The 27,347-nt window shown below is 40.3% G+C and overlaps 1 protein-coding gene across 1 annotated transcript; it reads right to left on the minus strand.

Annotated features, from left to right (window-relative positions):
• Window positions 1-3,700: 3,700 nt before the first annotated feature.
• On the minus strand, window positions 3,701-17,716 carry FGB (fibrinogen beta chain). Its single transcript, XM_074991892.1, has 9 exons — window positions 17,627-17,716; window positions 17,332-17,352; window positions 15,880-16,083; window positions 13,388-13,571; window positions 12,392-12,619; window positions 11,126-11,239; window positions 8,353-8,475; window positions 6,047-6,332; window positions 3,701-4,282 (listed from the first exon to the last, which is right to left on the minus strand). The coding sequence occupies exons 1-9, from the start codon at window positions 17,699-17,701 to the stop codon at window positions 4,045-4,047; spliced, it is 1,473 nt and encodes a 490-aa protein (XP_074847993.1). The 5' UTR covers window positions 17,702-17,716; the 3' UTR covers window positions 3,701-4,044.
• Between the last annotated feature and the right edge of the window lie 9,631 nt (window positions 17,717-27,347).

Consider the following 27,347-nt stretch of genomic DNA (forward strand, 5'->3'; position numbering starts at 1 on the left):
ATTTTGTTACATATTTTCACAGATTAAGCAAATGCACTTAGTAATAAAGTTAACTAATGATTATAGCTCACGGGTCTCTTCTAGTCAGCTATCAATATTTTAGCAGAAGTTAATTAATAAAAATACTCTACCATGCAGTGATTTTCTCTGGACACAGTTGGATTTAAACTTGCTTTTAATTTGGAGGGGGCATTATAGTTCTCTGGTCAATTGATCACATTTTCAGAAGAACTACATTCAATCCACAGAAATACATATAATATCAAAGCTGGAATTTATGAGGGCTTTGCGACAAGTCAGATAGTTCCTCAATAGCCTGTTTCCATTCTGTATTCTTTTGAAAACATCATTTTCTGAACTCAGACATTGACCAGATATACACAAAAGAAATTTGAAAAGTCACACAAAACTCTTATTGCAATCTTCTACAATATTCCTTGAAAAAGTTCACTTAGGAATGGGAAACTTTCTTTAACAAGTTAGAAAATGAATTAGAAAACTATACGTCACTTACAATACAAAACTTATGTTTTTGTAATAGGCTTCCTTTCAGAATCCACTGCAAGACTAACAATGAGACTTTGCCATGGGAAACCCAAAAAATCTAGACACATGAGCATCCTTTAGTCACAAGCAGAACATCACGCAAATCAAGAGGCAATATATAAAATCTTTACAACCCTTTACAAATTCTCACCAAATTAAAATGCAATTACTGCATTTGAAAGTTACTATGCAATTGGACCCACTGTTTTCCTGTCATAAATCCCCAACATAAGAAAATTCTGTTAGAGAGGAAGGTTGCTTTTGAGGTAAAGTCAGTAGACTGCGACTCCAGGAATGTGGGTTCATTTCCCTGTTTTGCTTTAGATTTCATTTCTGACCTGGGGAAAACTAACGGGCTTGGCCTGGGTTGGACATTAAATTGGAAGCATTTTGTACCTCAGTTTCCCATCTGCAAAGTACTGTATTATTTCCTCTCAGTACATGCTTTGGCCTGTGAACTTGTGTAGTCACCTACTGAACAGTTTCATTCTGTGTCCCTCCTGCAGGTCCCAGCACACTGTGGTGAGGTGATGCTCCACAGAGGTGGCTGTGTGGCGTGCTAGCATATCCCATCATGCACAGCAGAACAACGTTGTTTCTCAGGCATTTATTCTCTCCTAGCTAAAAAGGTGGAAGGAAGGCAGGACTAGCCTTTCACAACAGAAAACACTTACATGATTGGAGGAATGACTGTATTGCTGAGACCATCTTTGGGCAGGCTACACTAGACCCAAATGTCGATCCTAGATACGCAATTCCAGGTATGCCAACTGTATAGCTGGAATCGACTTATCTTGGATTGATTTATCTGGCTGTCCTTACTGAGGGAGGCTGATGATTGAAACTGTCCCAGCGACCTCCCTTAGGCCTCGTGATAATGAGGAGTACAGGAGTTGACTGCTGAGTTCCGGTAGTTTAATTTCATGCATCCTCCCTGTGCACACGAAATCAAACCCCAGAAGATCAACCCTGACTGGGTCGCTCTCCCGGTAAGTGCAGATGTACCCTTAGTCTCCAGGCCTGCACACACTTCCACAAGTGACCCCCTCTGCCCCATCTCCGCCTTGTGGCTAGTTCACCCTATACAGTAAACCCTTGATTTAATGGACCCCAATATAACGGACGTTGGAAATAATGGACGCTGTCTGCTGTCTGCCCCTGTCCCCGCTCCCCTCTAAATAAATGCTGGAGGCTCACCAGAGCTGTCGCCAGGGCTGGAGGAGCTGCCGGAACAGCAGGGGCTGCTGGGGCTGGAGGGCCACCATAGCGGCTAGGGGCCCTCGATGCCAGAGGAGCTGGGGGTGGGGCTGCAGCTGGGCGCAGGAGCTCTTCTCCCCCAGCCCCATGTGCGTGGAGCATGTCAGTGCCCAGCCACTGCTGCCTGCAATGGCACTGAGTGGCAGCCATGGTGTCAGAGGCTGCTGCCGGCTGGAAGGCTGGGGGTGGCCACACTCTACCCTTGCACAGGCAGCTCAGAGCTGGAGGCTGCAAGAGCCATAGTGTTGGGAACTGCAGGAGATGGAAGGAGCCAGGCTGGCATTCAGCTCCTCTCCTGGTAATTGGGGGAGGAAGATGGAGGTGTAAGGGGAAGAATGGAGCAGGAGGGGTGAATGGAAGCGGGGGGCAAGGGACAGGAGTGAGTGATGGGCTGGGAAGGTCAGTGTATCATCCTACAGCATAACCATTCAGATATAACAGACTTTTGGCACGAACTGACACCCCTTCCACCCATTAGTCTGTTAAATTGAGGGTTTACTGTACATACATCACAGTGACTCACCAAAGCAAAGTTCCCGAAACAAGCTTATTCAGGGAGTGGGAAGCATGTGACTGAAAGCCGCGACATTTAATTAGGGCCTGATTCTGCCTCTTCTATTCACATTGCTGTGAAGGGAATCCCACTGACTTTAATAGAACTAGTGATAGAATGCTAGTGCTCTGTGTGATTGGTCCATAAGAGCCTACTAGATTTAATAGTACATTTTTTCTTTATATGTTTCTTTCCTGTAGTGTGTAGCAAGGGTTCATGCACAAACGTGCTGTGTTTTATATAACAACATAACTGATCAGAATAGTTTTATGATCAAGAGCTTATCTGTCAGGAAGAACATTTACTGTGGGTAACAAGGCTGCATTGTGCTTGTCCTGTAGATGTGCATCTTTAAGGTTAAAGTTAACCCACAGAGGTTTATGGTGCTTGAATTTTCTTTGTGGCAACTGATGACTGAACGTGTGACTGGCCCCTCCCTTCTTTTGATTACATGGATTAGCACGTATTATATCAATAACTTTCGGTACTAACAAAGGGGTAATTGTGGACCCACTCTTCTAGTTGTCACACAGCTCTTGTCAGGCATAGGTCAAGTCTACGCTAAGGGGAAAAATCGATTTAAGGTGCCCATTTCCAACTCTGAAAATTGCGTAGCTGGAGTTGACTTATCTTACATTGATTTTTGCCATTGCCCCCACTGTGGGAGGTCAATAGGAGAAACTCTCCAATCGACTTCCCTTACACCTCACAACTGCAAGGAAATCCAGGGTTGACAGTGGTGCCCTGATCGTTGGATTTAGCATGGCCCCCCCGAGGCGCATTAAATTGAACTCGAGAAGATTTACCACTAGCATGTTAATCTTCCAGTAAGTATAGACCAGCCCTAAGCTTTGCTGCTTCATGTAAGTGGAAGTTTTACCAAAGGGTGAGGTCCTCCCCATGGACAGGAACCTGTGTTCACAGATGGGGAACTTCTGCCTCTCCATAGAGACTATAATGGGACAGGCTGCTCCTCTGTGGGCTAGAGGCCTGGCAGCCCTGCCCAACAATCAGACCCAGCTGAGGTGATACTTAGAAAGGTCTGAGGACTGTAGGGGGAAGGTTTGGTCCCGGGGCTGGCCTTGTAGTGGAGAGAAGGGTCCAGAGTGAGATGTCACTGGACCCCCGTAGCCTGAGTTGGTCGGGGAAGTAACTTTGTATTGTGCTACTTTGAGCATTTTTGTGAATAAAAATACCCTCTTTCGTCATACTAGAAAACATTTAATGAACAATAATATATTTGTGCCATCTATTTGAAAACATTTGCTTACTCACTGCTAACATATAAATAAGCATAACTTATCAGACACTTTTATTTTAAGATTTTTGGTTTAAATGTTTTCACTGAAACTAAAGAGTTGTCTCCATCCATATATCTGGTTTTGAATGATTTTATAAGTAAATGAAATGGAAATTTCTGGACTAACAGTATAGCTGTCATCTCAGAGGGGTAGGGATACTTCCCTCTTAGGATCAAGTACAAATAGTACAAATGGCTCTTGCAGTGTTTTATTTCATGGGTCAGACATAGTTTTTTATATTCAGTATCGCTTCTTCAATTCATGTCATGATACACTCAAACATATATGCTTTCTTTGGTATTTTGGGTTCTTTTACATAAAGCCAAATTCAACTATCATGCACCATAGGAAGTTAACTTGGATACGTGCATTAAAACATTTGACATTTTAATGTGGCTGTTGTGGAAAGAATGGTCTAATCTTCATACTCATCTTCTTCAGTGAATACCAGGATCCTTTCCAGTTCATCCATACAACTCCATCATCTGTGCCGTGTTTTGCCATATCCCAGCTGTACTGCCCTCCCCAATAATATCTGCCATTGGGATTGGCTGAGTGGCATCTATTGTACCACCAGCCACCACCATCTTCTTTAGAACACTGTTTCTTTGGATCTGCATGAACCCTGGAAGGCAGCGGGAGGGAAACACAGTTAATAGTGACAGATGCACTATAGTTAAACAATACAGTACATCTGTGTGCTTGTGTGTGTGCACACAATTATGTTTTATGATTCTCAAGATACAGTAAAAGTTAACACTGAGTTTTCCACAGGTGATTGATCATCTAGAGTGTGTTCTATACGCTTCACTGGGGCATTGTGTTATGCATAAAACCATATGATCTGAGACCAAACAGCCAAAACACTGACAAGGAAAAGTTTAGGCTCAGAAGTAACATCCATCTACAATGAATCTTGAAAAAGAGAACACTCCATTAGGCCATCCCCTGTTTTAAGGAACCATCCCAATGAATTTGCAAACAATGTGTATACAATTATGCTGCTTTTTTTGGAAGACCACTTTACTTTATCAACCAATACCTGTGAGTCCTATAAATGGTCAAACAGGCTCAACTACATTCCTCACTAAAACTTATGTGAGGCTTGGTTTCAGTAAGAGGCTGGATGGAAGCAAGGTGTCACAGTTGGCTCATGCACTATATGTTCGTTTCTGGATATCTGAGTTCAAATGCAACTTTGGAAGGAAGTGAAAATTATTCTAGCAACCTTATTCTTGTCTCAATTGTATATCTGTTCACCCAGTGAGGCTACCATAGAATTAGAAAAATCTGCCTCAAAGAAAAGACTTAAATTACTAGAATACAGAAGGTGCACCAGTAGAAAAAGGAGGTAAACTTGCACTATATCTGATTCCCTATTCTGTTAACCATCCGCATTTTAAAAAAAATAGAAGTGTGAAAAAATGCTTGTGATAGATCATTCCAATGTACATTTTTTCTGTACTTCTACAGACACAGTGGCAGAGAGGAGAAATACCACATCAAATATTCTGTAGCTGCCACTGGTCCTCACTGTATGAGTCCATGCACAGGAAGGAGAATTCACCAGCTGAACTAAGTTAAAAACAAACAAAACTGGTACACAAAGTTCCTATAGCATGTTACATTATGCATATGCTTCTAATGCAAGTATCATTGTGATTTAATAGTTCCAAACAATAAATACCCTATGGATTTGCTAACACAGGCAATTCTTCTATTAGTAAATATTAAAACAACTCAAACAATAATGTAAAAGGGTGAAAGTGTATTTTAGAGGTATAGTACCACAGAGATTCTAAATTATACACCTTATCACTAAAAAGTGAAAGTCTTTCTTTTCTTGAATAGGTAGAATTTATCCTTTAGAACAGGCTATACTGCTAATCTCAGCAGAAGATCTCCTTCCTTTCTGGTTTACACTGATGAAGGCCCAGTGATCCTGCTCCCTTTGACTTCAGTGTCAAAATTCCCATTGGCTTCAGTGACAGCAAGACTGGGGTCATAACCTCAGGAATTACTATGAATGATAATAGAATGTCCAAAGAGGCCAGTCTGTGGATGTGATTCTTAGGACATCTTCAGCCCGCCACTCTCATGTGCCTACAGATGCTCTGTATTTGATTTTGCTATAGTTCCAGTCTAAATTGTAGGTTTATTTGGTCAAATTCTGCCCTTGAATACTACAATCTACAATGGTGCAGTGCATTCATTTGGCTGGTGACTAGCAAATAGTAAACATATTCTCAGAGATTGTGTAATATTGCAGACTTAGCACATATTATTCTAAACAGCTGGGAATCCACATCCAGTTGGAGATTAAGCACTATGATTTCCCATTTGAGAGCTTCACCTTGATATTAAACTAATTGCTAATGAAAATACATACCATCCATCATTGTCTCTGTCAAAAGTGCTGAAGTACATGCCATTGTGAATTGTCATTGTTTTGTTCTCGCCGTAAAGTTGTGACGCTCCTTCCATAAGAGCATTACCAGCAGTGCCTCTGTAGTTACTAACTGATAACTGATACTTGGTTGCTTCATTTTGTATGGTGAAGCCTCCATAATGAGCTGAAACCTTATCACCATTCCAGTCCTCCATTTCAATTAAAACTTCAGTGGGTCCCATTTTGGTAAGCTGGCTGATTTTGTCATTACCCAGCCAATATTCACCTGACGACCAAAAAAGGAAACTCAGTGAAACCACTTTCAGAATATGTTGTAAGCAGTGGTGGAAAAAGTACCCACCAAAAGTCACTACTATAAAAGTACTGCTTCTTTGGGAGAATGTAATTAAGTAAAAGTTAAAGTATCCTGGAAAGCCACTTGAGTAAAAGTACAAAGGCATTACATCTTAATTGTACTCAGGTATCCAAAAGTAAAACGTAGCCATCCTATTACGGTAAACTGTTCAAGTTATCACAGGGGACCATTATTTTTCACACACGTGTATACACATATATAAAATGTGCATGTGTGTGTCTATATACTGACACACACAGACACAAAGCGTGTGTGTATAGATAGATAGATAGGGTGTGTGTGTGTGTGTGTGTGTGATAGAGTCATAGACTGCTAGACCTGGAAGAGACCACAAAAGGTCATTGATTCCAAGCCCCGCCCCCATGACAGGACCAAGCACCATCTATATCATCCTTGTTACATATGTATCCAACCTGTTTGTAAATATCTCCAATGATAGAGATTCCATAACCACCATAAGCAATTTATTTGAGTACTTAAATAACCCTAATAGGAAATTCTACCTCGTGTCCATCCTAAACCTCCCTTCCTGCATTTTAAGCCCACTGCGTGTTGTCCTAGCATCAGCGGTTAAGAAGAATAATTTTTCTCCCTCCTTCTTGTAACACCTTTTGAGGTACTTGAAAGCTGCTATTATGTCCCCTCTCAGCCTTCTCTCTTCCAAATTAAATAAACCCAATTATTTTAATCTTCCCTCATATGTTGTATTTTCTAGATAGTTAATCATTTAAGTTTCTCTTTTCTGGACCTTCTCCAATTTCTTCACATTCTTCCTAGAATGTGGACACAGTACTACAAGTGAGGCCTAATCAGTGCAAGGTAGAACAGAAGAATGACTTCCTGTGTCTTGCTCACTATACTCCTATTAATGCACCCCAGAATCATGTTTGCTTTTCTCCTCCCCACAACAGTGTCACACCACTGACTCATGTTTAGCTTGTGCTCCACGATGACCCTGAAATCCCTTTATGCAGTACTCCAGTCTTGGGAGTCCCTTCCCATTTTTGTAGTGTGGAACTGCTTGTTCCTCCCTAAGTGGAGTACTTTGCATTTGTCCTCATTGAACTTCATCCTATTTGCTTGAAAACATATCTCCAGTTTGTTCAGATAATTTTGAATTCTGATCCTATCCTCCAAAGCACTTGCAGCCACTCCCTGCTTGGTATCATCTGCAAACTTGATAAGCATACTCACAATGCCATTATCTAAACCATTGAACAGAACTGGCCCCAAAACTGACCACTGTGGAACCCCACTTGTTATTCCCTTACAGAATGACTGTGAACCATTAATAGCTACTCTCTGTGAACAGTTATCCCACCAGTTATGCACCCACACACATATATTTGTGTGTGTGTGTGTGTGTGTGTGTGTATTATATATACATTCATATGCTATACATCTATATTTCACATCTGGAATTTAAATATAGTCACAGCCTTCACTTATAAAGCTAAAGAGTGACCAGATTAAATACAGGCATCAAAATTACTAGGAGGTGTGCCAGGACTGAGGTTGGTTTGACAATTGAATGCTTTGTGCATGTGGCTGTGCTTTAGCCAAACACAATGCTGGCTTGTGCAATTGTCAGTGGGGTGATGAAAGCAAAGAGTAACTACCAGCTTCTGGACAAGACAGTGGAGTAAAACATACAACATTTTCTTAAAAAACAACACAAGTAAAAGTCACAGTATCACAAAAATAAATTACCTGAGTAAAGTACAAATCCCAGAAAATTGTACTTGAGTGTGTAACTAAACATTTCTGCTTAGTTACTTTCCACCTCTAATTGTAAGGCAACTTGGTTATTTTTCCATAAATCTGCTACAGTTAATAAACACCCTTTGAATTGAGGGTGGATTGCTTTATGAAACAAGAGAAAAAAGTTTTAGTAAAAGAAATGCTTCAAGATTTGTGTTCAGAATTTTACCTGGGGTATCACAGTATTTTTTCCCTCCACTTTTTGCAATATTTCCAAATCCATTTTTATATGCATCCCATGTTCTCCCAAAGCCAACACTGCCATCTTGACGGTTCTGAATCAATGTCCATCCTGCAGGTGCAACAATATGTGAATTAAATTGCAATTAATAAGAGAACAAATACTCTCATATTGTAGTCCTGCTATTGTTTGTGTTGAGAGGTGTGTAAGAAGGTGGCTTCTCCTACAGAAGCTGGAGGGTATTGGGGTAGCCAACTCTGATTACTGAAATAGGCACAACTCAAAAGACATCAGGTAATTACCCTGGAAAGAGCAGTTGGAAGCTGCAGTGCAGGGGATGGGTGGATGGATGGATGGATGGGTGCTCACTCAGGAAGAGCAGAGACTCTTAGGAGTGTTTACATTCTAGCTGAGTCCTGGAATTTGGGACTAAGACTCCAGCTAGGAAGGGCTGGGAATAGCTGGCTAAGGCAGGAGAGATCCTGAGCAAGAAGTGAGACCAAAAGAGGAGGAACTGCAAGGAACTCTCGAGAAAGAGACGCTTGACAGGGCCAACAAACAAGCAGGAGGGGATCTGCAGAAATCTCTGGGCAGAAAGGCCTGGAAATAGGAAGAGAAATGTTTGTTGGACTTTTGATTTGGGACTCTAGGGCTGGGTCTACACTTGCCCCCAGCTTTGAAGAGAGCATGTTAATCAGGGCAACGGTAGAATATGCAGCACTTCATTAGGCTAATTCTCCCCTGCAGCAACTTCAAAGTGTCAAACTTCAAAGTGCCGGCATGTGTGCAGTGGCATGCGTGAGGAGTAAAGGCACTTCAGAGTGCCTGCGGATACACACATGCCAGCACTTTGAAGTTGCCATGAGGGAGAATTAGCCTAGTTATCTCCCATCACCCTGATTAACATGCCTCCTTTGAAGTTGGGGGCAAGTGTAGACAAGCCCTAGGTTTAATTTTAAATTCTTTGTGTAAATCCAGACCACATAAGAAGTGTATGATGTCCGTGTAGGAATTCCTAAACAGGAGGGGTGGGGACAGAGGCAGGGCACTGCGGAATGACCTCTGACCACAAGGGGGCTCTCAGGAGAGAGTCAACCCTACTATAGGGGGCTTTCCTATGGATTTCATGTGGAACAGGACTGAATCCTTAGGGTATGTCTAAACAGCAAAGTGACACCTATGGGTGGCCCATGCCAGCAGACTTGGGATCGTAGGGCTTGGGACTGAGGGGCTAAATCATTGCTGGAAAGACTCCTGTGCCCAACTGCAGCTTGGACTTTAGCGCCCTGTAGAGTGGAAGGATCCCAGACCTTAAGGTCCCAGTTCTACTATCTCTACTCACATTGAATAGTACCCTATCCTGTGAGTAAGGCAGGAAGGGGCAGGCCAAAAGGGATTTGTTTAGTTTGTATTGTAGATGTGACCACAACACTGTACATGCTCTGAAATTATCTATAAATAGTTAAACAGCTGTGCTGGCCTCAGTGCTTATCTCCAGGTTCATACTTGGCTAGATATGTACTTAGTTGTGAGTTATGGGTGGCAGGTGGCTATACTGCTCCAGGAGGAGCACTAGGAAATAGAGAGAAGTAGAATCACAGACTCATGGGAATGTGGAACTAGAATGGGTCTCAGTAGGTCATCTTATCCAGTCCCCTGCACTGAGCCAGTGATACTCAGACCTCAATGATTCAAGAGCCACATTAGTGATCAACTTTACCCAAAAGAGCCACAGTAGTATGAATTCATTGGTTCATTTACAATAGGAATATATATTCATATTTAAACAGCATGATGGGAAATATTTAGTTTATATTGTTATTACTCTCACAGCAAAATGACTGACCACATATCGGTTAATAACACAATAAAAGCCTCCTGATTGGTTAATCAAATCACAGGGGTTTTTTCATATCGTGGTACAATGAGCCACAGGAAATGTATGAAAGAGCCACTTGCAGCTCGTGAGTCTCAGTCTAAGATCACTGCTGTAGCTATTTGTCTAACTTCTCCTGAAAAATCTCCAATGCCAGAGTTTGCACAATCTCCTGGGGGAATTTGTTCCTAGTGCTCAACTACCATTATAGTCAGGAGCAAATTACTCAGTGATGTTGTGGCATCTAATACATTGCAAGCCTTGAAAGTATGCAAGTTACTCCCTTTCATGCACCCAGCCATCACCACTGGCCAATGGGCAGGACAGGGTGGGAAGTAGCCAAAGCTCCCCTGTCTGCCTATTCCCTTTCACTTGCTCAGAATTGGAAGCATCTGGGGCTCAGTCCTTGTACTCTGAATAGGGCCTGAACTCCTCCTTCAGGAAGCTACAACACTGCCACTCTGGAGGATGTGGAGGTGTGGGGAGAGCAGTCATACTCTCTTCTTGCTCCCTAGTAAAGCTGCGATAGGGCACTTCAACCTAGCCACAGTAAGATACACAGTGAGTCAAAACTTCATCTACAAATCCGTCAGTGATTATCCGATAATTTTGTCTCAACTTTATTAGGGAAAGACCCTACGTTGTGTGGGTCACCTTCCACTCCAGCACTCAGATCCCTCAGTATGCAGTTCTTAACACTTTCTGTGGATGACATTCTGCAATGGTTTACAAGCCGTCACTTGAGAACAATAGCATTAATTAGCTCCAAAAGTTACAATCTCAGATAAGCAGAAATGCAAAGAAAACCAGGACCAGTGCAAGTTAATTTTTTGTGAATATTTATACTTACCAGTGTCACAGTACCACCGATTATCTCACACTTACCTCCATTTTCTGTGGCCATATCGCAGTAAACCTTGTATGGTTTGAAGAAAGAATCAGGAGATATGAGGTACATTTCAGATGTCTCACCTCCTTTTCGGAAAATGTCTTCACACTCTGCAATCATAAATCAATCATTTATGTTTCTTAGGGATCTATGAAATTTTAACAGAGAAATCCTCTGCATAAAGACAATAATTAATGTAATAGCTTTCTATTTGGTAATATTACAGGAATATCTTACAAATATCTAATTCTGTTTGATTTCATTTTGATTTAAAATATAGACTAAAATGATGTAGGAAGGAATTTGGAAAAAAAGCATAATATTGTATTTTGCCACTCCTAAGTAACTTAGGAGCAGTGATCTACTGACATGTATTTCCTTTTTGAAAGTCATTGGGACTTGTTCTCCAAAATCATGTAGGTGCTTTTAAAAATCCCACCCATAACAGATAAACTAAAACAGATAATACAGTGGTCCGTCAGCTCCGGTATCCTGACTGGTGATTGGTATCATATACTTTGGAGAAATGTGAACTTGTGCCCAGAATGCATCTGTCCAGTTGAACAGAGATATAAATGGGGGCAGGAAGAGATATAGATAAGAATGGCCATACTTGATCAGACCAAAGGTCCGTCTAGCTCAGTATCCTGTCTTCTGACAGTGGCCGATACCTAGTATCCCAGAGGGAATGCATAGAACAGGTAAACATCAAATAGTCCCTCCCCTGTCACCCATTTCCAAGTTCTGGCAAACATTGATTAGGGACACCATTACTAAAAATCCTATCTAATAGCCATAGATGAACGTGGTAGAGAGGTAATCACGTTAGTCTGTATCCTAACAAAACAAACAAGCAGTCATGTAGCACTTTAAAGATTAACAAAACAATTTATTAGGTGATGAGCTTTCGTGAGGCAAACCCCTTCCTCAGATCTGAAGACAGTGCTGTACTGAAAATTTTACTGGTGTTTCTCTGTTTGTCTGTACAGCACTGTTTCCAGATCTGAAAAAGTGGGTCTGCCCCACAAAAGCTCATTACCTAATACATCCTTTTATTTGTTTTGTTATATATGAACGTATCATCCCTAAATTTATCTAGTTCTTTTTTGAATCTTGCTGAAGTCATAGACTTCACAACATCTTCTGGCAAGCAGTTCAACCGGCTGACTGTGTGTTGCATGAAGAAATACTTGATTTGTTTTGTTGTTTTAAACCGGCTACATTTTAAAATTTCTGTACTGATTTCTGTGCCAGTGAGTTACCTTTGCCTGACACCACTGGGATATTACAGGAAACAATGCATGAAGATCGGCAATTGTCCATCTGGGATGCTATAGCATTTTCCAGCTTTTGTATCTTTTTGTGCAAGGTATCCACAACTGATCGGAGGACTCGGAGGCTAGATGGAATGTTGTTGTCCATGTTCTCTCTGATAAAAGAATAGTGCTGCTCTACATCTGTGTTGTACTCAGAAATTACATTTTCATTGTCTAGAAAAGAGAACGTATGACGAGTCTCACAAATTTCATCATGTTTTCCAAGTAACATCTTCTAGCCCAAATTATAAACCATGATCCACTCAGTAAAATTTGAGATTTCACTACTGCTGCAGCAATAAAAAGAGTGCTGTGTGCGTCCTTTTCCTCACTTCCTTGATTTCTCAGGATGCAAAGAGCTTTAGCCCCTGTAACAAGGACATACTTTGTAGCATGACTCGGTATAAATGGGTAAATTTCTTATCGTGATTATATTCTGCCAACGACCTGTAGTGAGCACCCTCCCAGAAAATTATAATAGCTGGAGACATCTAAGGTATGTCTACACTGGAATGAAAGACCATGAGTCCAGCTGTGGCTGGCCTGGATCCAGCTGATTTGGGGCCAGAAGGCTCAGGCTGAGGGACTTAAAATTGCTGTGTTAGATGTTTAGGCTCAGGTTAGCAGCCAGCAATTTTGCAGCACTACAGCCTGAGCTCTGTAAGCCCCAATTAGCTGACCTGAGCCAAGTGCAAGTGCTTAACTGTAAGGTAGACATAAATCTAGGGCCCAAATACCTTTGACTTCAACAAAAGCAAAATCAGGTCCTGGGCCCCTCAGTCAGGAATTTTTACATTAGTTTTATGGGCTTGATATTTAACTATTTAGACTAAAGCTATTATCTTTCATTGTTTTTAATAAGCCCTGTATACTTAATGCTGGTAGCAATGCAAACTTGTCCGTAATACCGATTTACTGCGATGATGCATAACAATAATATACCTTTTATTTGCTTCTGTCTTTTTGCCAGTTTATCTTCTAGTGTACTCATGTACTGATAGAAAGATGAAGAGGTATCCGACTGTTTTTCAACTTTCTCTTTTAGGTCCCGAATATCTGCTTTTATACCTTTTTCTTGCTTTACCAATGCAGTTTGCAACTCACACCCAGTTGGACACAACACTCCCTAAACGAAAGGGAAAAGAGTTAATTACAAGTGCTATAGATTAGGACAAAGATTTTCAAAACTTGGTGCCTAAAGTTAGGTTCCTAGTCTCTTACACAGGCACCTAAATGAGTAAACAGATTTTCAAATGCTCCAACTGTCTAGAACTCTATGTCATTTATTTTGTTGTCTCAATATGGTGTGAATATACTTCCAACATTCAATTATAGGGAAAAAACTGTCATCTTATGTTGAGAAAAGATGCTCATGAGCCAGCTGGGAATCCTTTCCGATAACTCATTAAAATTTGGGGTGGGGAGAAGACCCCTAATTTCTGTGATCGACCACATACATTTGGCTACTTCTTCTGGGCCACCAACGGCTTATGGTTTAACCATTTGCAGCTACAAAATTATGGCTCAGCAAGCACTACAGCCGTATAATATACCCATACATCTACTAGATATTTATGTGAGTTTGTCTGTGTTTGTCGGTTTGTTCAAGAACTCCTCCTAAATTGAAAGAGCTAGGACCACCAACTTTGGTATGCAAATTCTTCTTATCATAACTTAAAGCCAAGCCCAGGGTTTGGTTGTGCCAGGAAAATGGGATGAGCCTGGAATGGGATTGCTTCTCATACAGCCATAAAGAAAAGAGAGAGAATCACCAGGCGGGTGCAAGTTACTGGATGAGGGCACACTTGCACACGTCTGGGACTGCCCCAGCCCAGAGCCTCCCATTCCCCAGGCTACTTTTAGAGCGGGTTGGGGGGTCGTGATTTCCTGAACTTTAACAAACTTGTTTGAGTCATCTCTAGTTAGAAGTAATAAATTCTTGGACACTAATATACCTAGCAGTATGGTCATAACTAAGGCTTTTTACTGGAGACCAAAACTCAGCTAATATACTCTACTGGTGCACTATAGGGAAGTTAGCATTTAACATAGTACTTGCCTTCGCATACACTATGAATCTGTAGGAGCTTAGATTAAAAACTGACAGTGCAATTAACTGAATGCTTGAAGACTTTAAATAGCAGGGGATTTCTTTTTAATACTGGATAGCTGGACAGAGTCATGCAGCATGGGATAGATGCAAAAAATGTGTGATAGTGAAGATATCCTAGATAATGTATAAATATGTTAAAGTGAAACTAAGAGCTGAATTCTTTAAGCAGATCTGTGCTATTGCTTTCCTTCAATTAGTAAAGCCTAGAGATACATATTTCCATCTTTGTTCCTTTCATCTCTATTGTAATGTATCAGTGGGAGGTTGGTGGAGTGGACCTTTCACTCTGTCTATTTCCTTGCACCTCTCCAGCGAGAGGCTCCACAAATGGAGGTGGCATCTCAGTTGCAGTCCTTGACCATATGTCTTGTAAGTCCAGTAAGCTCCTTTGCAGGCCATGAAGTGTGGGAATAGAGGCTATTTAATCCCTCTCTTCCAATGCTCTGTCACGTGATCAATAAGGGCAGGGCACAATCCAGCTCATAATTATTTACATTCATCATTCAGGACTCACTTCTGCCTCCCAGTTCAGTGTAAGTGGGATGTGACTCAACAAATAATCCCCTGAAATCAACAAGACTAATTGTTCCTTCAGGTACTTCTCAACAGGAGCCAGGGTGGGCAGAGGTCAGCTGTCAGACAATGGCCACTTCTTGGTGTTTGATTAAGGAAATTGCCTGTTACTCACAACCAGGGCTTTTCTTCTGGCACAACACACTGGTACAGAGTTCTGGCACCTTTCTTCCATTAGAACATCTGAAAAAATTTCACTGCTGGTTCTGCAGCAGCATGGGGACTGAGGCAAGAGCCCCCACTAGTGTGGGGATTGGAGCAGGAGCCCCTGCCAGTCCCACCACAGCACAGGGACCAGGACCAGAACCCCCACTGGTCCCACAACAACACAGGGACCAAGCAGAAGACTCCGTAGGTCCCACAGCAGCAGGAGGACTGGGCAGAAGACACCGCCAGTCCTGCAGCAAGGCATTAAAATTGAACTCCCTAACCCCTACAGGGAATCATCAGACCTGAGTTCTAAAAAAAAGCTCTTCTCACAACCACTAAAGACAGAAAAACTATTAAAAGGATGAGTTCTAAAGAGATAGTGATGACTGCAATGGTGGTGGAGGGGTACAACTGAAGCATTAGAAGGGAAGTGCATCAAATTCAGCGTGACTACCCAACAGTTCTTGAACAGTCCAAGCACAAGATATCAGTTGATGTGCTGAATGCACCTCTGTGAGGTTTAAAATATTTCTGTAAGCAGGGATAAATTATTATTGTGCGTCTGTCTCCACCACAGTTACAAGGCAAATGCACCTACCAGCTCGTCTAAGGCATGCTTGCAGCCTCCAGCATCAGGATAAACGACATTTTCTTTCTTCTGGCCTCGAGTGGGTAGTCTTGTTGGACGTGCCTGATATCCACCTCTACTAATGGGAGGAGGAGCTGGTCTGAGAGTTGGAGCTGGCTCCCTCCTCCTGTCTACTGGTCTGTGACCTCGAGCATCCAGTATTCCACGACCAGTCTACGCAAATCCAGAGAGAGAAGAAACTCTTCATACTTGGCTCATTGCTTTAAAAGCAGATATGTTGTGTAAAATGTAAAAATAAAACAAATCTCTATATTGGTATATTTTAGGTGGCATTTTGCTGTCTTTATCTTTCACATTTTTGTTGCAAGAAATACACTAATTCAAAACAGGAAAAAAGACCTGAGCATCACTTTGGTAGATGAATCAATGTGCTTTGGCAGTAAAAGAAGTGAATACATTGCAAGGCCAGTTAAAAGATGAATTTGAAACTAATACAGTAAATATTGTTATCCCCTGTAATATTAGCCCACTCATCTCAGAACACATATAGCAAAAATTGAACTTTTCCAGAAAAATTGAATGGCATGAAACTTAAAACAGCTAAAAGGAAGTAAATTATTTGACACAACTCATGGCCATTGAACACACAGCTTCAACTCATTAGTAGGATTCAGAAAGGATCCACTGAATAAAGGACACGTGATTTGTATCTAAATGGTTTGTTTAGACCAAAAAGTTCAGGATTTGGAGTGTGATTCTTCACTTAGTCACTGTAAGGAGCCCCAGTGAGGTCAATGAGATTTCTCTCATATGTAATGCTGATCAAGTGTGTAACAGCTGCAAGGTTATACTCCTAGTAATATAAGAAATAAGCAGTTCTGAATGACTGCTGGCAAGAAAATGGCTGGCAAGATAGTTGGTAAAACAGTATAGTAGAAACAAATGCAATTTATAAGCCAATTATACCATGGAAGAAAAAATCTTATTTTTGAACCTGGTACTCATTTGTTAAAGAATTTGTAAAATCTGTTTAAAAATCCAGTTCTAAATCTAATACTTTTCTTAAAATTCTTTCCTTCAGCAAGGTAAATATGCCAGCTATACACATTTTTATACTTTCATTTTAGACAGCTCTTGCTTAGGTCTTTGGTTTGTTTGTTTGGTATGTTTTAAATCCTGTTCTAGAATGTTATCTCTCTCTTTTAAAATCCAGTGCAGTATGAATTGGGAATCAGTACTTTCTTTCTGTTGCTCATTTAAAGCCTGATTCAAAGCCCACTGAATCAATGGAAGATCCTATTGACTTCAATGGGCTTTGGCTCAAGGTACTATTTAACAGACATTTTGCTACTCTTTTACTTTCACAAAGCTGGTTTCAGGTGCTCTTAAATAAATGTCAAAACCATTAAATACACATCCCTATTTGAATTTTTCTGAACACACAATTGAATCCAATCTTACCTTCGGAGCATTATCACCATCCTACAAAGAGAGAGAGAGGGGTGAGGGGAAAAGGAAAATGCATTAGAAAACAGGAAAAACAATGACAGTTTCTATTACGCATATGAGAAAAAATAATTATAAGCAATTTGCCTTGAACAATTTAAGTTAAGGATGAATGTTTTTGAGATAATTTTACATTTTATGTCTTATTGTAACTTAACTGAATTACCAAGTTTATAAAGGCATACAGACAACTAAGTAAGACTAAGCATTACTATTGGTAATTATTCATTATTACTGTTACTACTCCAACCTCATCATCATAGTCTAAAGAAGCCAGGGATTTAACTATGAAAACACAGAGAAGACTCAGCAATAGAAGTTTCATGATGCTGGCTTGCTTAAGTATCTTGATAACTTTCCACTGCTGAAGGCACTGGCAGAGAAACACACTTTGCGTTCATATATATACCAGACGGTCTGAAGTCTCCTGGCTTGCTAATGATAGGTCTAACCAGAAAGAACAGTTAACATTTCTCTGTTAATATTTAATCTCTTTGTTCACTTTGTGCCTGAACAAATTCCCAAATTGAGCAACATCAGCGTAGAGGCCTTATCAACATGTTACATGTTCTCCACATACCTGATGGCATAGTTTAAATACATGAATCCTAAAAATTGCCTCTTCTTCAAATTATGTGAATTTAATAGTTTTCTAAAAATCATTGTCCCTTTGAAACACCTGGAAAGGTGCGCATCCTGCCAACTGAGATGCACAAAATAATGTCAAATGTCACAAAAGAGCAAGTTATTTTCTCCTCTTTGAAGCCTTAGTAATTTAAAAATATGTCATTAAGTATTTCTCAAAATGATATAATACACAATGCTAAGTTATACTGTACAGTAGGATTTGAAAAGTGCATACTTAAACATTCATTTCTATGAACATCATGTGACATACAGTGTAGCTATGTCTACACTACAGCAATCTGTCAACAGAAGTTACTCCTGGAAGAGATCTTCCAGCAAAACTTCTGTCAACAGATCACATCCACACACAAAAGCAGATCGAAAGAGAGACCTACTCTGTTGACAGAGAGTGGCCAGACTGCCCAGCTGCTCCCTCAACAGAACAGGCAACCGAAAGCTCAGCAAACAGGTCTGCCCCGTGAACCGGAAGCCCTGTCAGTCAATACAGGGTCCTCCCGGAGAGTCCACACAGCCTTTTTTTCCAACAGCAACTGTTGACAAAGGCATTATTCCTCACGGCCGAGAGGCAGAAGGCTGTTGGTGGGTGTGCCAAGTTTGTCAACAGACTGTTGACAAAATGCATTTTGCGTGTAGATGTTCCACGAGTTCTGGTGACAAAACCCCAGTTTATTGACAAAACTTTCTAGTGTAGACATAGCCTATATGAACGCAAACCTCAGTATGGCTATTGAGACTAGTACATAATGCTGAGAGCAGGGAGGAGCAAACTTTTTATATCAAGCCCCACTTTCCATTCCTGCAATTAGCAAGGCCCTTAATCTGTCTAATGTAATCCAACAAAAATTTTGGTTATGTCCAGATGAAAAAAACCCCAAACTTTTGGCATGTGTAAGAAAATAAGTATGTAGAATGTAAAAACTTTGTTAATTGATACATAAATGTGAATTCAAATACATTAAAAACAGTAACATATTCCAACATTTTTAATGGCATGGATGAGCCTTAGAGCAGCAGCTGATTATGCTGCACCCCACTTACGAAATTTCACACCCTCCAAGAGGGCCTGCTCCTTACTTTGCACTCCCCTGGCTTAGAAGATAACCATCACTCTTACTGCAGCAGACAGAGGTTCTGAGTAGGGGTTAGAGTCCCACTGGACTAGATAACACACACACCTATAATATAGATAGCTCTAGACAAAGAGCTTACTGACTATATATTCCCTATCCAGAAAAGTACCATAGCATTTCAATTTCAATGGAACGAGTCATGAACTTAACTGTACAGCACATTTGTAAGCACATTATTTATTTATTTATTGTGGGGGGAGGCGGGCACACATACACACAATACAGGTCGATTCCTATTTAGTAACATAAAATAAAAAGGTCTCATTTCCAGGAATGATCAGTACCCACAATGGGAACCAGATTTTTGAAAGAGCACAGCCTTCTTTTACTCCTTTAAGTAATGTGGCCAGGTTTGTAAACTTCTCAATATCCACCTGTTGTTAGTGAGAGTCACTGAACACAGTGACTCCCACAGTCCTTTAAAAAACTGGCAAAAATCATTAAGATGCCCAAAACAAAGCTGTCCCAGAGTTTACTTTTCATAGTCTGTCCCAAAGTTTACAACCTATACATATTTTCAAAACATAAAACAAAACTGGAAAATAAAAGTCCTGAATAAAAAGTAAATAGAGGGAGCAAACTTGCAAATCTAATTATGAAAAGTAGTCATTGACAGTACAGGGGCTACTCATTTGAGTTAACTATGGTGCTCACAAAATTCTTGACAGAATCAGGCCCAGAACATGCAACATAACTCCTGGGATAAATAGGAAGAATTGGGTGCCAAAAAAAGATCCAGATGACATTCCCACTCCCGCCTTACCCCAAGCTAGTGGGTGTCCTCTAAAGATCCACTGTCCTGGTTAACATTGGTGTTATTGAAAGAGATGGGAGAGGGTTCAATAGTAAGCAATATATATGAAAATCCATCACAAATGCTACTCTAAGAGTACAGGTAGCCATTAAATCAGAAGTACAAACTTGGGTCCCATTTACCCTCACTAAAACAAAATCCTTAAATTATCTTTGTTTTGTTCCAAGATGGTACTTGTGTATCTCAAGAAATGTTGTGAAAATATTCATTTTGAGTATAAAACCTGACCATTTATTTTGTGTTTGCACCCTATCTGTTTTCCTGTTATTAGTATTCTAGTAAACAATTTGACTAGCAGGAATATTCAAAGGAGCAGTATATTTAAAGTGAATATAAGAGAATAATAATTGAAGGACAATTCTGCATTTATAATTGTGTCTATATCCATCCTGGAAACCTGATTTTAAACGCCGTATTTGTACAATCAGTAAACAATCAAAATTAGTCAATAAAACAAGAATTTTGGAAATAATTCCTCAGTGCTATTCAACAGGCAAATTAATGATTAAGGCACTATACAACATTCACTACTTCACATTACTTCATTCAAATTTAGATTCAAAATGTTTACATAAAATAAAAAATGATTTAAAGTAATTAAATTTCAGATACATCTTCCCCCTTCTCAACTGCAAAAGCAAATTACACAATCAAAAGAAACATCTGATACTTGTTAATGATAATTAATAAAACAATTAAATGTGCATATTGTATAGGTAAAGTCTGTTATTAAACGGTAACAATTACAATGTGTCAAAAGTGGGATCAAATGCCATTAACATAACAGGATGTATTTAACTTATTGGATATTTAATTTATTACATAGAAAATTATGGGAATTTACACTGAAACTTAACTGTATAATCACAGTAGGTGTCCTCTCTTTGAAGTAACCAAGATTCAGTTGATGTTAAGGATGAGATTTTCAAAGGCACAAATGGAAGGTAAGTGCCGAATTCTCTTTGTCTTTGACAATCTCACCCAAAGAATACTGTTCAAAAGAAGTTCCTTTGGGCTTCCAATCCTCATCTGCTGTATATTGAATCTCTCTCATCTGGCACCCTCGGGAACTGACAGGTGCTGGATGAGAGAATTTGCCAGACCATGGGAGGTCAATATTGTCTCTCGGCATTACCAACACTTCCACTGCTTAATGGGCTCTTAGAAGACAGCTAAATAACAGCACAGATTACTGAGGCCTAGGAGTGGTAGCTGTAAACAAACCATGGGACCATGGGAAACTTGGCCATGCCCATGGTAAGTGGTTGTCCAGCTAACTAAAATCACATTGGTTTATGAAGTTTGCCAGACGACAGAGTTTCAGATTAGAGAGGTTCAATTTGTACTGCCATATAAAATTAATGGTATGTCCTGTCATAACCCTTCTACTTGCCTGAAGGTGAGAACTCCCCAAATGGTTAATTATAGTCCCTGATAGTCCTATAATGAGGTTCTTTTTCAGAAGCAGATATTTTTAAACATATGGTTTTTAAACACGTCTTTTTTAAACTCTACTTTTTTTAATCCAAAGTTTTGTTCCCCCTTCTTATGTGTGTAGTAGAACTGATAACTGTCATTTCTGTATATAAATACAACCATAAATTGTTCATTTCATTGATTTACAGTTTAGTCTCCATTTTTTCTAAGACACATATATGGAATTTGTGTACATACACTTTAGTAAACTAGATCCTTATAAATACTCTCCAACATTTGACTAATAGGTATTAGTAAACACTTCCAAGTTATTCAAAACTCTCATATAATCAAAGTTTTATCGTATGACTATTTCCTTCTGTAATTTTCCTGTAAATTACATTTTCTTGTAGCAATGAGGTAACTGTCCGGCAAATGGACATTTATAAAACAAAACAAAAACTAAGCAACTTTATAAAAAATGACATTTTAATTCTATGGTGACAGATATTTTATTCAATCCAAAATAGTTTGGGGGATGGACATAAGTTCTCCGTAAAGACACGCTATTGTTAGGTGGAATACTAACAGAGAGGGAGCTGTGCTAGTCTATATACTATCAAAACAAAAAGCAGTCAAGTAGCACTTTAAAGACTAGCAAAATACTTTATTAGGTGAGCTTTCATGGGACAGACCCACGGTGTTTTAGAGGAAAACAAAGAGAGGAACAGGTAAAGCTGAATATCTTTGAAGCTTTTTCTATATCTGTACTAGTATAAAGATTCCTGTAGACACAGGAAATATGGGAGCACAGTTTAACTTGACCATGGGTTTAATTATTAAACATTTTGGCCCAAAGGCATGCCTGGCCTAAGTGCTGCTCCACTGAATTTGGTCCCTTGTGTAATGACATCCATACCACTCTTACATTTTGTACCACTCACATTTCCTATGAATTTGTGTTGAAAGAGTGTGTAGAAGCCAAAGATTAGCAACAGCACCACAATATCCTACTGTGCTCATTTTACTTGATCTGATACTACTAAAAGGAATCATTTAGAATCTATTGTAGATAATTATATGGCCTCTATTATCATAATAAATTTTCCCAGCTGGCTTAATTGCTTTACCTAGTTGAACTTCAGTCTTTGACCTATCCCCCTCAGCATGTTTGATTTTTGTGTACTTTTGTCAAAATATAGCATATTATGATTTATTTATCATGCTTTTTTTCTGGGGATATACCAGGAAAGCACAACAAATGAATTATTTTTGACAGCATATAGATTATACTTTGTAGTTTCAAATTGCGTACACCCCAGTACAATGGGCATCACCCTACTGTTACTACTAATGCTAAAGCAAAATTTTTCAGAGGCCCACAACAAGGAAAAGTTTATCAGCTCTTTATTTTTGTATGTTCCTCCCCCTTTACTCTTCATGACTTCAAAGGGCAGAAAGTTCTCCTGAATTACAGCTGTAATGGTATTGTCGAAGTTTGTCAGCGATATTTGTGATGAAATAGTAAACTCCGTGGTGTTTCAGAAGCTCTCTTTTCCCTATGTCATTTATGACACACAAAAAGGAAATTTACTGTTAGAGTTAAAAAATGAATAGATACTTTTTCATTAGTCTTCTGCAGTAGTTGTTCTGTTTGTTTACCCGATCAATTGTACAATGCCCTTTAAGCCAGCCCACGAAGTTAGACAAGTCAAGGGCACTGAATTAGTGACTTTCATATCAAAGATGAATCTGTCCTTGGTGTTAGACTAGATGTGGGAGGAAACAGGACTTTCTTAGGCCACAGATAAGCCATAGTGTTTACTGAATTAAATTTGAAAAAAAAAAAGACCTCTGATGTTTAGCAACTGATTTAGAAATGTCTTTTTAAACAAATAATGTTGTAAGAATATATTGACTATGAAAACAATAGTGTGTGCAGATACTAATCTCTGATCCATCTCAAACTGTTGGGTTGTTACTATTTGCTCCAAATATTTGCTCCAAAGGTTTCTTGTAAATAAGACTTAAACCAAATATAATGTTGTTACCTTGCCCTGGGAGCAAGCGGGTTCTTAAAGATAATTGTAAACAGCACTGGAAAATGTGTGCAGATAATTGCAACTTGTTCTAAATAATGATTGTAAGTTGTTATAAATAAAGATTAATAAATATTTCTTCTGTGGTAGGAATTCACAGAATTCCAGCTGTAACATGTTTGCAGAAAATCTCCTATACTGTATGTCATAGTCAAGACACTAGCCTGTAATAATTACCATTGAGCTGATTTTTTTTTTAAATATCTGGAACCAAGTTCATCCTGGCTGTGTCTACACTAGAGAGCTTTGTCGACAGAAGAGACCTTCTGTCAACCTAAACTCAGTGAGTGGCTACATGCATAAAGCATTCTGTCAACAGAGTCTCAACAGAATTGTACATTTGCCTTGACATTGCCTTGATATTTAAGAGCAAGTCAGATAGACATCTATTGGGGATAGTCTAGATGGTGCTTGGTCCTGCCCTGAGGGCAGGGGACTGGACTTGATGACCTGTTGAGATCCCTTCCAGTCTAGTGTTCTATGATTCTATGAAAAGTGAAATCACCAAGAATGATCTTCCTTAGCTAATCCAAAACTGTAATTGAGAGGATCTTCATTTGCGTAAGCAAGAATGCTGTGAAGCAATGGGGTTGAACCCTACAAACCCATCGATGCTCCTTTATAGCCACAGATATTTACATCTGCATCCATGGACTATATTTGAAGATTGTGGCCAAATGTGGATCCAAATTTTATACTTAAAGCTCTGCAAATCTGTGGATATCTGCAGATCATTTTGGTGGATCACGTATTGAATGTGGATACAAACCTTGTTTCCAAGCAGTGCGGGTATTCTGTACACCATGCCCAGGTTACTATTAGTCCAGGACTCACACACGTGATAGAAACTCTTTACTCTATTTAACATGGCAGCAATAGACCTCTAGTATTAACAGACAGATGTGTACACATAAACAAGTAAATAAACAGATATTTGTAATTATTGATTTGCACATATAACCTTGACAATTTTGTATCCATGAGTAGTTTAAATATGTGCTTGAAAAGGGCTTTCTTACTGAAAATCAGGCCCTCCATTCTTTAGTGAATTTAGTGTTTGTAAGTAAACTGAATAAAGAATCACATAACAATGCAGTATTCCTTAAAATTTGCTTATTGTGGTCCTGGAATTAAAAACACTTTTTCTTGTCCACATTACTAGGGCTTGTTTCAAAAATAAAGTTTAATATATTACAAATATTAATTATAAAATTTCTACTGAAATATTTCTCTGTGTTCTATGATCAGATTAGAAAGTTGGATGAATTTTATAAAAATCAAACCTAAACGCAGAAAAAAAATCCATTTTGGAATTGTTAACATGCTTTTCAGCAGATGCTGATTTTTATTACAGTTACTTAGTGAAATACAAAACCAATGAGAAGTCCCGTGGCACCTTATAAACTAACAGATGCATGGGTGGGTCCCTGCCCATGAAAACTTATGCTCCAAAAAATCTGTTAGTCTATAAAATGCCACAGGACTTCTCTTTCTTTTTTCACATACAGAGTAACAAAGCTACCCCGACACTCAGGCTGCATCTGTGCTACAGTTCTGTTTCGAAGGAACGTCTTTTGAAAGAGAACATTGAAAGATGGCCTTTCGAAACAGTGTCCACACACACCAGCGGGGACCGAAGGTTTGATGTTCTTTCGAAAGGCCCCCAGCACAATTTCGAAAGAGAGGGTCCACACTAAGGAGGGCGCTCTTTCGAAAGAGCAGGGGCAGGAAGTGCCACAGGCAGGGTCGCATGGCGGATGAGTCTTTCTGGGACCACTGCCCGACATCCCCTTAAGGCCCCCCCCCATGCCTCAGCCTGCACGTGCCAAGGGCAAGCGACCCTGTCCCCAGGCAGAGAGAGAGCAAGAGAGAGGGAGTGAGAGAGAGACATCAGAGGAGGCATACCGGGCCCCCATGGACCCCGAGCAGCAACCCCCCCCCCATAGCAGCCGTGGCCAGCGCACTGGCCGCAGTCCTGGCCGCTGTGCTGCAGTGGGTCCGGGTGGCCACCACAATGGCCACCCTCCTGGATGCCATCCTCAGGGTGCAACGTCTCCAGCTGGTCCCCAGGGTCATCTGCTGCCTGTGGAGCTTCCCCACAAGCAGCAACTGATGGGACCAGCTGGACTCTTGAGGTTTTGAAAGAGCTCCATGTCAGTGTAGATGCTCCATGGCGTCTTTCGAATGAACTCGGTCTTCCGATCTGAATTTCGAATGTACTTGCTAGTGTAGATGCACCCATTGGCCATGTCTACACTAGCCAGAAACTTCAAAATGGCCATGCAAATGGCCATTTCGAAGTTTACTAATGAAACGCTGAAATACATATTCAGCACCTCATTAGCATGTGGGCAGCCGTGGCACTTCGAAATTGACGTGGCTCGTCCAGACAGCGCTCTTTTTCGAAAGGACCCTGGCTACTTTGAAGTCCCCTTATTCCCATCTGCTCATAGGAATAAGGGGACTTCGACGTAGCCAGGGTCCTTTCGAAAAGGAGCCCCCTCTGGACCAGCCACGTCAATTTTGAAGTGCCATGGCCACCCACATGCTAATGAGGCGCTGAATATGTATTTCAGCGCTACATTAGTAAACTTCGAAATGGACATTTGCATGGCCATTTTGAAGTTTTTGGCTAGTGTAGACATAGCCTTAGTGAAATACAGTGCATCTTTTAGAAAGCTAACTGTTGCACCCTTCTGTTCTGTATCTGTAATTGCAGTTGCTATTTTCTGATGGTTAATAGCGCCAATGTAAAGGTCATTTATACAAAACATCTGTGCTGCGTCATGGGAAGATAGATTCATCAAATAATCCCTGAAGATTGAGGAGTGGAAATAACACGAAGTAGATTGGTTAAAACATGTTGCAGCATCTGTTGTTGCAATTAGAGCTGCCTAAGCATGTATCTTCTACAGCCCCTTCAGTCATTTATTAAACTTTTTGTTCCCATCGGGATGAAATGTTCAAGCTAGCCTGTTGGCGTGTTCACTTTTCTGGGTAAGAGAAAGTGTGTGTGGTCTTACTCCATGACAAGCAGACCAGGAGTAAGGATCAGGTTTGGAGAAGCCTGTAAAAGCTATCAACATGATTGCAAAGTATTGCCCCCTTAATATCTTCTATCATAGGGCTGATCACATTTTTTACATTGGAGCCCATCTTTGTTACTGCAATTACAAGCCCCCCCCCACAGCAACCTGTGTATTGTCATCCAAACCAACAGAAATTTTGGTTATGATAATATGAAAACAAAAACAAAAACCTTTTCGACATGTGTAACAAAGTAAGTATGTTGAAAACTTTATTAATCGGTGTAGAAATGAGGATACACATACATTAAAAAACAACATATTTCAACATTTTTAATGAGATGGCTGAACCTGAGACCCAGCAGCTGATTGTGCTGCACCCCCACTTATGAAATTTTATGCCCCCCAAGGTCGCACACCCCCATTTCGCACACATAGGATCAGGGTGTGCGTATAAACTGGTTAGAGCTTTCCACTCAAATGAATCACATGCTGCTCAGCTGGCATGGGAAGTCCACTCACCAGTGGGTTTCCCAGTGTTTCCTCAAATTTTCCCTCGAGTGGAATGAATTTTACGTGCATGAATGTAGAGGTTGTGCACATAACAAAATTCATGTTCTGAGCATGGGAAAGGGCTTGGGTCTGGGACAGTGGTTTAGGGTGTAGGAGTGTGAGGCCTCTGACTGGGGATAAGGGCTCTAGGATGTGGCTAGGGTTGATGGACCCAGGGTTAGATAAGACAGTTGGGGTAGAGGTGATACATTTGCGGAAATGTTGGTAGTGCTCAGAATGCCCAGTGCCCAGTCTCCCTCTCTCATCCAAACCCTACCACCACCCA

Source organism: Carettochelys insculpta, chromosome 4, assembly GCF_033958435.1.
Source record: "Carettochelys insculpta isolate YL-2023 chromosome 4, ASM3395843v1, whole genome shotgun sequence".
Classification (NCBI taxonomy): domain Eukaryota; kingdom Metazoa; phylum Chordata; order Testudines; family Carettochelyidae; genus Carettochelys; species Carettochelys insculpta.